The 13,548-nt window shown below is 45.1% G+C and overlaps 1 protein-coding gene across 1 annotated transcript; it reads right to left on the bottom strand.

Annotated features, from left to right (window-relative positions):
* Positions 1 to 11,341: 11,341 nt before the first annotated feature.
* Positions 11,342 to 12,430, bottom strand: GPR6 (G protein-coupled receptor 6). Its single transcript, XM_008706250.2, has one exon. It carries the CDS (start codon positions 12,428 to 12,430, stop codon positions 11,342 to 11,344), a length of 1,089 nt encoding a protein of 362 aa, XP_008704472.2.
* Positions 12,431 to 13,548: the final 1,118 nt, after the last annotated feature.

Genomic DNA, 13,548 nt, shown 5'->3' with positions numbered 1-13,548 from the left:
TTGTTTCCGTTGCTTTGTGAAATGCCTTTCATGTTTTTGTCAATTTTCCTGTTGGGTTCATTAATATTGTCTTGGTTTGTAAAATTCCTTCAGATGCAAGAGAGTAACACTTTGTCATATATATTTTAAAAATATTTTCTCTACTATGTCCTTTTTCTTTTAATTTTGCTTATGGCAGGGATTGTTTTAGCACACATACTTTAATTTCTTATGTACCTTGTAATTTTGCTCATTGCTGTTAAACTCAGAAAGTCCTCCCTTTTCTAGACATGTCATGGTTAGGAACTCACTTGGATTTTCTTCTAATTTTTTAAGAGAATAAAAATTTAACTTTTTAAAAAAGATTGTATTGATTTAGAGAGAGTGAGAGAGTGCTCACAGAAGGAGAAGGAGAGGGAGAAGCAGACTCCCGGCTGCGTGGAGAGCCCGACATGGAGCTCGATCCCAGGACCCCAAGATCATGACCTGAGCCGAAGGCAGATGCTTAAGCAACTGAGCCACCTAGGCCCCCTAAAAATTTAACTTTTAACTCATTAATCTATATTAAGTTAATTGGGGGAGGTAGAAAACTCTTGACTCATTAGACTAAAGGCTTTGCCTAAAGACCTTAAGATGGTCCACTGCATGATTTAGTGTTTGAAGCACCAAACAAAACCCAGAACAGGTGTTGGATTGAATTACAGGGCACAGGAGAGTTTGGCTCTGGTGTTAGGGCTGATGACTCAGCTTGTCCACCAGCTCCGCGATGTTTAGCCAAAGACTGTCATCCCAAACAATGGAGCTGGAAGCTGCCCCCAAACTCTATTTCCTGGGTGCTTTCATTCTGTCTTGTGGGCTCTGACGCGAAGAAGAAAAGCAGCCAAACTGTGAGTTTTGAGAGAATGATAAGCAGAGTCTAGGGTCAAAACTCCCTTTCCCCCATGACACCAAAGAACCAGGCCTCTGACTCAGTGGGGTCTTGGATTCGTAGTCGGGAAGAGAGAGTGTCAGGGCTTTGCAAACAGCTCCATCAGCAGCCACTTGCCAAAGATCAGGCTGGGGTCACCAGCCCTACAATGCTCAGAGCTCAGCTCAGGCACTAGGGTGGGCGAGGAGTCCTGGCCCAGTTGCTTTTCTAAGAATAAGGAAGGGACACCTGTGATCCCATAGGGAGGGGCCAAGAAAGGCTGTACAGACAGATGAGAGCACACCTGAGTCTATAGGGTTGACAGATCACCAAACACTTCATGTACAAGGAAGAAACACCAGGGGCCTTGGAAAAACTGAATTCCAGATGCGTCTTCCCCATTTACTAGCTGTGCAATCTTGGGTAAGTGACCCACTTTCTCTGAACCCCAACATCACTATCTGAAACCCTGTACCAGATGTCCTCTGAGGTCCCTTCCAGCCCTGACCCTCTCTGACTGTGCAGCCCAAACCACCAGCAGTGCCTCTCTGGACAGAGAAGAAGGCAAAGAGCCACAGGCTCCCAGAGTTCCCTGCAATCTGCCTAGCCCAGGCGGGTTGGTTTTCACATGCACATTGCATGATATAGAAAGTTCTGCCGGTTTGGTACCAGCCTGTCCAGCGACACCAGTCACTGATTAAATGTCTCAGCAACAAAAGATAATGTTATCAGCTGTCACCATTTCAGTAATAAAGTGGATGTGCATTCAGGGCAGTGGAAATGTAATTTATCAAAACGTTATGAAACAAATGATTGTTTAGCTGTCTTTACCTTCTGCCATGGTTTTTGTAGGAACCTTTGTGTAAAATATGCACAAAACAAATTTAACACACTTCCAGCAAAAGAAAGAATGCTGTCTCGTGCTTATTTACTGTGCGTTCCCATTAATAATAGTCATTATAACAGCTGGGGGCAATGATTCTTTTAATATAGACTTTATTTGAATATTACAGTAACACTCCACTATCAGGTGTTGTACTCATTCTTGGATTTGGTTACACTATGACTTAACACACAGGGAGGCTTCCAGAACACAGCTGTCACCTGCACACCCAAATGGTTTCTACTACATAGACCCTTTCCCCTAACATGGCATGCCCGGACTAGGTAACTGTTCTCTCAGGGAGGATAGATCCTTCTCCCCACTCCTGCCTCTTTGCATGGCTATATTCGAGTGTGTTCATTTGGCCACCAGTCTGCCTGGGAATGTTCGTTCTGCTGGTCACGTATGCCTCTGGAGCAGATCCTAACAAATTTCTTTCTTATGGCTGTACTTCTCTAGAAAATAATCCAGTGCTGTAGAGCGTCCTTGAGCACAAACTACTGGGTGTGTAGTGTATCCTCCTAGTGAGTGAGCCTTGGCAATCACAGGGACTCCCAGGTATATTACATAGTGTGTGTGAGAGACAGAGACAAAGACAGAGAGACAGAGAGACTGTGTCTGTATTTGCTGGTTAGCTTTTTGTTTGTTTTTCTGTACAAAGAATCTGGTTTGAGGGAAGCTGAGATGACATTATCAGCGTTGATGTTATTCTCTCCAAATATTCCTAAGTATCGAGGTTCTATTTGAAAATTAAAGATCAATATTTTATGCATGTATTTATTTATTTTTAAAGATTTATTCATTTGTTTGAGAGAGAGAGAGAGAGAGAGAAAGAGAGAAGCAGCACAAGTGTGAGGGACAGAGAGAGCAGAGAGAACCCGAGCGGACTCGCAGTGAGGGTGGGGCTCAGTCTCCTGCCCCTGGGGTCACAACCTGAGCTGAAACCAAAAGTCTGATGCTCAACTGACTGTGCCACCCGGGCATCCCTAAAGATCAATATTTTATGACACATATTCAGATCTTAATTTCAGTCCACTGGAAAAAATGGGCATAATATTGATTTGGATTCCTGTTTTGGAGATAAATCTTAACTATGTGTCAAAAATGTTATATAAATATCATATGTTATATTCATGTTATTTTCAGAGCAGCAGCTAAAGATATTAAAATGACGATTTTTTGAGATATATAGATTACCGAAAACAGATAATGTAGAAAAATATGAAAGAGGGCAACTTGAGAGACAAAATGCACGTCAGGCTATAAAATCTAGACTCTGTGAAATTCAGCATTCGTAAAGTCTTCTTAATAACAACATCACCAACAGTCACAATAATGGTATTTAGGATGCCACCCTGCGCCAGGCAATATTCAACCTTTATATAGTAATTCATTTAATCCTTACAAGAACCCTAGCAGGTAGTTATTATTATGATTTCCCACTGTACAGGCAAACATTTGCCTAAGTCTCCCAGCTAGTTAGAAAGTTGGGAGACTACACCGCAAAATACAGTTCTCCTTCCCACTTCCTTTCTCACTCTCACCCTTAAATGGCAGGAGTGCTGATCTGATTGGTCCATCTAGTAAGTGGCCAACTGCATGTTCTCTTCCCTCTGGCTGGAGTGGTAGAGACCGTGGTGCTCCTTGCTTGGAGGCTCGGCCAGTTCTTTTTGCCTCTCCTCCCAGGCGACCAGGTCCAGGCTAACTGGGCACTGGCCATTTCTGTGTCTCTCTCTCTCTTGTCCTTGGGTCTGCAAATTTGATGTTGGTTTGTTTTGCTTTGTAACCATTAATGCCAAGATCTGAGACGTGGGATTTGAGTATTGAGGGCTTAAATTGGGCAAAGCAAGTCGATCTTTCGGTGGAGCCTTTTTAGACCTGCCTGGCTTCCGGGAAAAGGACAGCATATGTGACACAACCCAGACTCCAAGGATGTTCTGCATTTAGGTGATATGCCAAAGCCACAGCTCACGGTCACAGCAAACTTTCTCCCCCTCTTCCTCCAACAGCTATTAATTTTGACTTGATATTGTCCTTCACTATTTCGCTAAGGTGCTTAATAAGGTTGTGGATGGAATTCAGGTATTTCTGGATCCTCTGATCACTATCATTAAAGGCACTCTTACCCCCAATTTGCATATCCACAAAAATCCAACAGCATGGGCTTAGGATTGTTTGTTTTCAGAGAATGGTTTGTGCTAAACCTTCATAATTTTCCCCTCCCGTGTGACCAGGGGCAAGTCTGATTGGGTTAGAACATCAGGCTCCTCTCTGGCACAATGCCTCCTTTATGCTCCCCTCAAGTCTTGAATGTTTTCATACTGTGTTCTGCTAACTGAACTCAACAGCCCTTGTATAAGTTTTATTAAAAGACCATAAAACTCTGTCTCATCTTAAATAATGTTTGAAAATTTGGACTTGAATCTTGAGAATCTCTTTTCTGTCTACAATTTGATGGTCAGTTTGGAATGGCAAAGACAATGTACTTGTTCTTGAAGCCGTGAATGGAAAAATATTCCTGAATTTGTCCATTTCTGATTCACCTTTCTTTCTGAGCACTCAACAGTGTTACATTTCCCCACACCCTTGTAATTAGGTGACCCTATGTAACTAGTTCTTCCCAGTGGGTTGTGAGTGGAAGTGTAATTTATGCACCAAAGCATCTCATTGCTGGCATGATACTTTCCGGTGTTCCCTTCCCTTGCCCCAGTGAATGTAGAGAAGGCCTCATGTTGCAGGAATAGAGCCGGCAGCTGAATGGCTATCTTCCTGGAGAGGGAATGGCTGCTTTGGGAAGTCACCCAGATAGTGCAGTTAACAGTGTACAAGTGAGAATTTTTCTGTGTGTTAAGTCACTGTGATTTGGGCTGTTTATTACTACAGCATAACTTAGCCTATTCTGACTAATACACCATGTCCTAATAAAACTTTGCACTTTACTTTCCTATAGTATTATTTTTAATTAGCTGCTATTTTACTGTGATTCTTTCTCCAAACTTTAATTTATTTATTGCAACTGTATGGAGGTTATAACTGACATATAGTGAATTGTACATATTTGAAGTACACAATTTGATGACCTTTGACAAATGTGGACCCCGATGAAATCATCATCACAATTTGGATAGTGAACATATCCATCGTTTCAAAAAGTTTCCTTGTGCCCCGTTGTGATCCTTGTCTCTCTCTCTCTTTCTCATCCCTACTCCCCCAATCCCAAACCAGACCTGCTGTCACTATACATTTTCAAGAATTTTATATAAATGGAATTTACAATATGTACTTTTTCTGGTCTGTCTTCTTTTCCTCAGCACCTGTTGTTTGGATTCTGCCATTTTGTTGTATGTAAAAATCGTACTTTCCTTTTAATTTCTGGTTGTGCCATTGTACGGCTGTACTGCAATTCGTTTAGTCACTTACCTTTTGAAAGACATTTGAGCTCTTACCAGTTTTTGGCTTTTACAGATAAAACTGCTGTGAACATTAATGTGCAAGTCTTAATATGGACATGTGCTTTCTTTCTCTTGGGTAAATACTTGGGAGTGGAACGGCTGGGTTGTATGGTGGGCATAGGTTTAGCTTTTTAAGAAACTACCAAACTATTTCCCAAAGCGTTGTACCATTTTACATTCCCGCCATCAATATGGTATGATCTGACCTTTAATTTTGCTGAAATGATTATGCTGTCTCAAGTTCACAGCTTTGTTCCCAATGTTTTTCACTCAGGTTTTTGATACTTCTTGCAATAGTGTCTTAACTAGCACTCCTCCTGCAGATATGTTGAGGTTGTCAATTAGGAACTCTGTGCACTTCCTCCCACCGCTTACAAACTTAGCTCTAACAGTACCAATCATTCCCACCTTGCCTCCTGTCAGGGCAGGGGAGCTGTGTCTCCGCCTCCTCCTGGTTAAGTCCTTCTCTCTCTGTGACACCCTGCCTGGACCCCATTCCTCTCCTCTGAAACCTCACCCTGTCAGTCATTTCTTCTCTCTGCTGTCATTTGCTTTTCTCATTATATGGTACTTGCCCCTCAGTCTAATAATATATTCAATTTTTGCCTATCTTTAAGAAACAAAACAAAGACTATCTTGTGACCCTTTATTGTCCTCTAGATACAACCCTATCTCTCCTTTCATTTAAAGTTGAATTTATTGGGGAAAAATGGGGAAATTTCCATTTCCTTCTCAGGTCACTACAATCTAGCTTTCATCCTGCTCTCCATCGAAGCTGGTCTTCCTTAGGTTCCCATAACCAACATGTTCCTAAATCTAACATTTTCTAAATCCTCTCTTACTTAACCTCTGGGCAGACTTTACGCAACGTGGTCATTACCTTCTTAAAACATTTTTCCTCTTGGCTTTCCAAGGATCTCGCCTGGATGCTCCTCCTTGGTCTCCTGTTTTCTTTTGCTTTCCTGCTTTGTACTCCCATATATTATTGTGCCCAGACTGTGACCTTGGCCTCTCCTCATTCCTTCCCATGGCTTCACTTCTACCTTAAGACTAATTACCAAAATGATGTCTCCGTCCCAGACATCTTTGTGACTTTCAAAGTCGCTAGCTTCCCTAAATGACTATCCCACAGATCCTGAAATAGTAATATGTAGAAACTTGATTCACCATCCTCTTCCTCAAATCTGCCTCTCCCCATATGTTCCCATCTCAGTGAATCCACCCAGTTGAATATCCCCGACTCCTAAACTGTTCCTCAATCCCAACAATCATTCACTGAGTTGAACACACTCTACTTCTTTGAGATCTTTTGAGTTCATGTCCATTTCTCCCCTTTTGCCCTTCTTAGCTGAGGCTCACATCACTGTTGACCTGCTGCAACCAGCCTCCAAAATGGTCTCTTGGCTTCCAGCCTTTCCCACCTGCAATCCATTTCCAATACTTCTCTTTGTGATCTGGCTCTTGCCTCTCTCTCCAGACTTATCTCCTGCTACTTCCTCTCTAAGCTCTCAATCTTATACCCTCCAACCGTACCGAACAGCCTACGTTTCTCTAAATGGCCCACACCTTTGTACTTCACATTGTACTCTTAGCCTGAAATGCTGCCTTTCAATGTCCTTTGCCTTGCAAACTTTTGTTCTTCTGGACTTGGTTCGGTATTGCCATCCTAGTGGAGTCTTCCATAGGATTTCTCTAACCTTTGTATGGGATCCTTACCACTCTGTATGTACTTTTTATTGCTGTACTTTTTCATCAGTACTGTTCTCAGAGATGTGACTGTTATCTTAGATGGCAAAAGAGACTTTGAAGGTGTGATTAAGTTAAGGATTTTGAGATGGGGAGGGTACCTGGATTACCTGGGCAGGCCCTAAATGTAATCCTAAATTTCCTTGTAAAGGGGAGATTTGACTACATAAGATGGCAACATGATCATTTAGGCAAAATAATACACTGAAGATAGAGAAAGGGGCCACTGGCTAAGGAATGCTACTCTAAAAGATGGAAAAGTCGAGGAAATAGATTCTCCCCCTAGAACCTCCAGAGGGAATTCAGGCTTGCTGACACCTTAATTTCAGCCCTGTGAAATTGGTTTCAGACTTCTGATCTCCATAACTATAAAAGTATAAAAACGTGTATTTTTTAAGACTTTATTTATTCATTTGAAAGTGAGAGCAAGAGTAGGGGTCATGGTGGACAGAGGGAGAAGCAGATTCCCTGTAGAGCAAGCAGTCTGATGCAGATGCAATCCCAGGACCCCAAGATCAAGACCTGAGCTCAAGGTGGATGCTTACCTGAGTGAGCCCCCCAGGCACCTGTAAGTGTGTATTGTTTTGAGCTACCAAGTTTGTGTTCATTTGTTACAGCAGCAATAGGAAACTATCCTGGGCCATGCAGGACCCATGCCTTAGAGGTCCCTGCTCTAAGACTCTTCCTGCTGTGCTCCTTCTCTTGGGGTGAAAAGTCTATGTCCGCATATCTAGGCCAGACTTTAGGTATCCAGCCCAGAATTCTTTACTCAAGAAATTCTTACTCAAGGCCTATTTCTAGGCCTAAATACTTCTTTCCCCAAGTTTGTCCTTTTGAGACAGACTACTGGTGGGCTCATGCCTGGATCTGAAGAGTAGTCAAGGGAGCAACTGTTTGTGGAGGTGAGCCACTGTGTAGACAGTAGAATGAAGGGCACAAGGACAGAAGCCAGGAGACCAGAGAAAGGCTTCTATGGTAATTCAGGCAAGAGATGATGATGGTGGTGGAGATAGTGAGAAAAGGATGGACTCTAGGTATATTTTGAAAGTAAAGACAACAGGCTTTACTGATACATTGAATAGGAGGTATGAAAGAAAGAGAAGACTAAGTGTTATTCCAAGGTTTCTGGCCTGAACACCTGGAAAGATGACATTACCATTAACCTAGATAGTAAGGAAGGGGAAAAGAGCAGGTTCTTGGGTAAAGATCAGTGGCCCAATTTTAAATGTAGGAAATTTTGGATGCCCATTACACAACAAAGTGGGTAGGCAATTCCATGTTCAAGTGAATCTTGCCTTTCTTAAAGACTATGCTTCCAGCAACTAGCATAGGGTTTTGAAATAGGAGATTGTTAATATTTGATAAGTCAGATGAATATGTGACGTTCCTCCATAGAAGTGTTCCAAGATGTATTCACACTTTTATATCCCCACATAATCAAGTTGGTTAATCTGAAGCCTGTTAACGTTACACAGCTTGGACAACTGCGTAAGCCAGGATATTAACGACCTGATTGTTTAGTATCTTCTTGTTCTTGGCTCTTTCAAACATTTTGATTAAGCCTGGGGCTGAAGTTGAATATTAATACCAAATGGATTGAAGACAGATCCATGGTCCCTGTCTTATTATCCCCTTGAACTTTCTTAATTCACTGATTACAAGGAATTTTTCTCTGTAATTATAAAATGTGTAATAATATTGACTTCTTTGTTCCATCTCTGAAATTATATTGTTTTTCTTCACCGCATGTTTGGAAATGTTTACAGCCAGAGCTTTTGTTACTTCAGTATGCTTGAATGCATTCTGGATACTAATAGGGCCTGAAAGTGTCTGATGACGCTGAATAGTCTATGAAGGTTAGTTCTTTAGAAAATGTTAATTTGGTGGATGAGCAATAATACTGATCTTCCTGGCTCTAAATTTACAGACACTATAAAACCATTTGTCTATAAAACTTAGTATATTTCATAGTGTTAAAAAGGTCATACCTCTGTTGGAAGACGTTGAAGACTAGGTTGTTCATGCACATTCTCTTGTATCTTCTATAATCAAGCTATTTTCCCCCTTCGCTCTCCTGAAGTTTCTCTTGTCAAGTTCACCAATGATATTGACTTTAAAAAATCTATACTCATTGTTTTTATTTTTTTATTTTTATTTTTTTAAAAGATTTTATTTATTTATTTGACAGAGAGAGAGACAGCCAGTGGGAGAGGGAACACAAGCCAGAGGAGTGGGAGAGGAAGAAGCAGGCTCCCAGCGGGGCAGGGAGCCCGATGTGGGGCTCGATCCCAGGACTCTGGGATCATGCCCTGAGCTGAAGGCAGACGCTTGACTGAGCCACCCAGACGCCCCTATAGTCATTGTTTTTAATCCTCATTTTACTTATCTTCTCAACAACATTTGACACAGTGGACTGCTTCATCCTTAAACACTTTTCCTTCTTTATTTTGGATCATCGTGCTCTCTTGGTGTAATGGTTAATTTTATGTGTCAACTTGGCTAAACCACATGATGCACAGACATTTGGTCAAGCCTTATTCCTGAGTTGTTTCTGGATGGGATTAACATTTGGTGGTAGAATGAATAAACAGTTTGCCTTCCCTAATGTAGGTAGGCCTCATCCAATCCATTGAAGGCCAGAAAAGAATAAAAGGGCTAAGTAAGAGGGAATTTCTGTTGCCTGAATGTCTTGACCTGGAACATTGGTCTTTTCCTGTATTTGGTCTCAAGTTGAAGCACCAATTCCTCTTGGATCTTGAGCCCATGGGCTCTCCTGGTTCTCAGGCCTTTGGAGACAGACTGGAACAATACCATCAGCTTTCTTGTGTCTCTGGCTTTCTGGCTACAGATCTTGGGACTTCTCAACCTCCAAACTTGCATGAGCCAACTCTTTATAATGAGTGTGTGTGTGTGTGTGTGTGTGTGTGTGTGTATTTGTTGTAGGTCATCTCCTTCACTAGAATGTAGCACTATGAGCACAGAAACTTTTGTCTATTTGGGTCACTTCTGTATTCCCAGCACTGAAATTGTGTCTAGCAAACAGTAGGCACTCAACAAATATTTGTGGACTATAGGAAAAAAAAGTTTGGCTCGTGGTATTTTCCTAAGGCCTAAGATCAATACCAACTAGTGCTTGTGTGCATATTTCTTCACAGACACTCAGAGCATGTCCACAGGTGTTATATTATTTCTCCTCACATCATCCTGTAAGAAGGGGAGGAGGGGAACTATTTAACTATGACTCAGATCCATTGGTGGAATGGGAATGTTTTGTCTTTGGGAGTCATAACGCCTTGTGTTTTGAAGATACGAGCACCTCAGAAGGAGCTGCTGGGCATATCTTCACTTACCTCGTGAACACAGTGTATCTTGGAATCCTGTCTTTGAAGAATTTATTTTATAAGGCTGTGCATTTTGCTACGAGAACTGGCCAGCAAAAATATACTCAGTCAATACGAATTTTAAACATTTAAAATTCTTTCCTGACTGAAAAAGCTACAACTAAAGGTTGTGGTTTCAGAACTCATAAGTGCACATGTGGTAAGAGGAAGGAATGGTTTCGGACATCCTCTGGACTTTGTCTTCCGAACCCAGAAACCAAGGAGTAGATTAATTTGCACAGATAACACCAATAACCCTTTAGTGTCCTATGAATACTGTTAGGTGACTATCTTACTCCCTCCCTGCCCCCCACCTCAAATCTGTATTTCAGTGACAATTTATGAACAATGTGCAAATATATATGGTTTCCTACATTAAGATTTCATAGGAGGGAGATGGTACATAATAAACTTTTAAAGTAAATGTCCTAATATTCCAGCTCTTAAATAGTAATCCAGCAGTCACATGACCCAAATTACATTTTTATTATGTGTTTATTTGTGTACAAAATATGTTGTAATTTACTGATGCATGTGCAGCAAAATATACTATCACATACAACAAAAATACACCTTTGACTCTTCTTCCCCACCCCTGAAAATGGCAACACTGTTTTGGCAGTTCAGCAGCTAAAAATAAAGTGCTATAATTAAGCAGTATTGGAATGTCTTCACTTGACAAATGTGATGTACGATTTGAGTATACAACCACATCTTTGTTAGTTTTTTCACAGAACAGGAAATCCCACATCCTGAACACCTCCAGAAGATACAAATATTTGTATATATATGTACACATGTATACACTGTATATGTAAAGTGCCAAAGAGCCTCTTTGTCTTTCGTGAGATTGATGTACTTATATTTACTCTTTCTTTCCTTCCAAAATCAGAATCACACTACTGGGATCTCAGAGTTCATCAGCAGGCACCGAGAAGCTCACTAAAGGCTGGCTTTTGTGGGTGTGGTGTTACTGAGAGGACGGAGGGAGCCTTCAGACCTCGCTGGGGGACCTAGAACGGAAGGGCACTTTGGACTGGAAACAGCCACAGAACAGGAGCCACAGGGCGCGCTGAATCTCCTGGTTGCGGAAGGCATAGATGATAGGATTGATCATGGAGTTGTAGGTGGCCGGCAGCAGGGTGGCGTAGGTATAGACTGCTGGGTCCTCGCGGCTGCCTACCACGCAGTAGATGGCGAAGGGCAGCCAACTGGCGCCAAAAGTGCCCAGCACCACAGCCAGCGTACCCACACCCTTTCTGGTGGCCGCGAGGTGGGGAGGCGCCAGGCAGTGCTGCTGCAGCGCGATCTGGTGTGCGTGGCGCCAGACCACCTGGCAGATGCGCACGTACAGGTGCAGCATGATACCAAAGACCGCAAAGAAAGCGGCGGAGAGCAGCGCCACGTGGCTGCGTGTCAACGGGCGCACCACGCTGCAGGTGGCGCGCTCTGCTAGGCAGTTCCAGCCCAGCACTGGCAGCAACCCGAGGCCTAGGGACACCGTCCAGGTGGCGGCGAGCAGGAGGTGCACGCCCAACAGGGTCCGGCGCGAGTAGTAGGTGAGCGCGTTGTAGAGAGACAGGTAGCGGTCCACCGTGATCGCCAGCAGGCTGCTGACCGAGGCGGCGAAGGAGGCTACAAGGAAGCCCACCGTGAGCAGGCTCACCGTCTCTGAGGGCACCACGTACTGGAACACGAAGTGAAGGATGAGGCCGCAGCCCGCCAGCAGGTCGGCGGTGGCCAGGCTGCCCACCAGCACGAACATGGGTGTGCGCAGCGCCGGGGTGGACGCGATTAGCGCCACTACCAGCGCATTTTCGCCTGCGATTACCGTCCCCGACACGCACAGGAGCACGTCCCAAGGATTCACCGCCGACAGCAGCATCTCCGGCGGCCCGGCCGGCAGCTGAGAAGACAGCTCCAGGGACGCGTTAGCCGCCCCGCCGCCCCCCAGCGCAGCCGCTGCAGGGGGCCCCCATTCACCGCTTTCCCGCGCCCCTGCCGCTGTGGCCGCCGCCGCCGCTCCCTCGGCGGTCACTGCCACCACCTGGGACTCGTTGAGCGAGGAGGCGCTCGCGTTCATCGCGGCCTGTCCCTGCACCCTGGGTGGAAAAGGGAGAGCAAGCGTCAGGTGTGTGGTTCAAGCCTCCAGGGAACTTCCTCGGGCGCAGGTGCCCGGCTCATATTGCTCATCCCACCCCAGGACCCCAAGAGCAAAGCGAGGAAGCAGTGATTGAGAACCTAAAATTAATAAATACCTGTTGAGTGACTGAGCGAGCGTGAGTGAAATGCACACAAATGCCCGCACAGATAGATGTAAGTTTTTAGACAGATGTGTACACAGATAACATGCATGTACACAGATCAGTCCCGTACACACACAAGTGTGCCTGTAATTGCACACGCACCCGTTTGCACCGAGCTAGGGGTATCAGCCTTGGCGAGTCCCGCCTGGGCTCTGGCCGAGGGGTTAGGCATTCGCCTAAACTAGGCGGAGGAGTCGCTGTCCGCGGTGCTGAAAAGAGAAGTTTCCGAGGTCGCGGAGTCCCCGGGCCCTGAAGGCCACAGAGATCCCTGGAAAAAGGATTTTGGGGAGGAACCTGGGTGTCTGTGTACGGGGAGGATGTGGAGCCAAGCGTGGCTCCATTTCCCCGGCTTCAAGGACTCATCCCCTGGCCATCATTCACCTCTTCCCCACTCCACACCCTCAAAGTTCCTCTCGGAGCCGGGCTGCTCACCTGGGGAGTCAGGGCTTCAGGAAGTCGCTGATCATGAGCGCTGCGGCGGGGCGCCAGGCTGCGCTCCCCGCGCGGACTGAGCCAATGCCCGCGGGGCGGCCGGGCCCGCGCGGAGCAGAGCGCCGGGCGCCTGTGGCTGTGCAGACGCCGCCGAGAGTGAGAGATACAGTCAGAGGCAGAAAAGGCGGCTACGAGCAGCGCGCCCGCTGGAGACCGACAGGCAGGGCGCGGTGACGTCAGGCTCCCGGCTTCTGGGGGCGAGGCGTCACTCACTCTGCTCCACCGCCCATTCCTAACCCCCGACCCCCGTCCCTCCTCCCCAAATACGTCTCAGAGGGGTAAAGGAGGGAGGAGAAGCCAGAGCGGAGGCCTCCAGTCCGGAAGGTCCGGGAATGGGATGAGGGAAAGAGGAGAGGGAGAGAGGAATGAAGACTTTGAGGAGGGTGAGCTGGGGGGGGGGGGG

Source organism: Ursus maritimus, unplaced genomic scaffold (genome assembly GCF_017311325.1).
Source record: "Ursus maritimus isolate PB19 unplaced genomic scaffold, ASM1731132v1 scaffold_13, whole genome shotgun sequence".
Lineage (NCBI taxonomy): Eukaryota > Metazoa > Chordata > Mammalia > Carnivora > Ursidae > Ursus > Ursus maritimus.
This window is presented reverse-complemented; position numbering and strand designations above follow the sequence as displayed.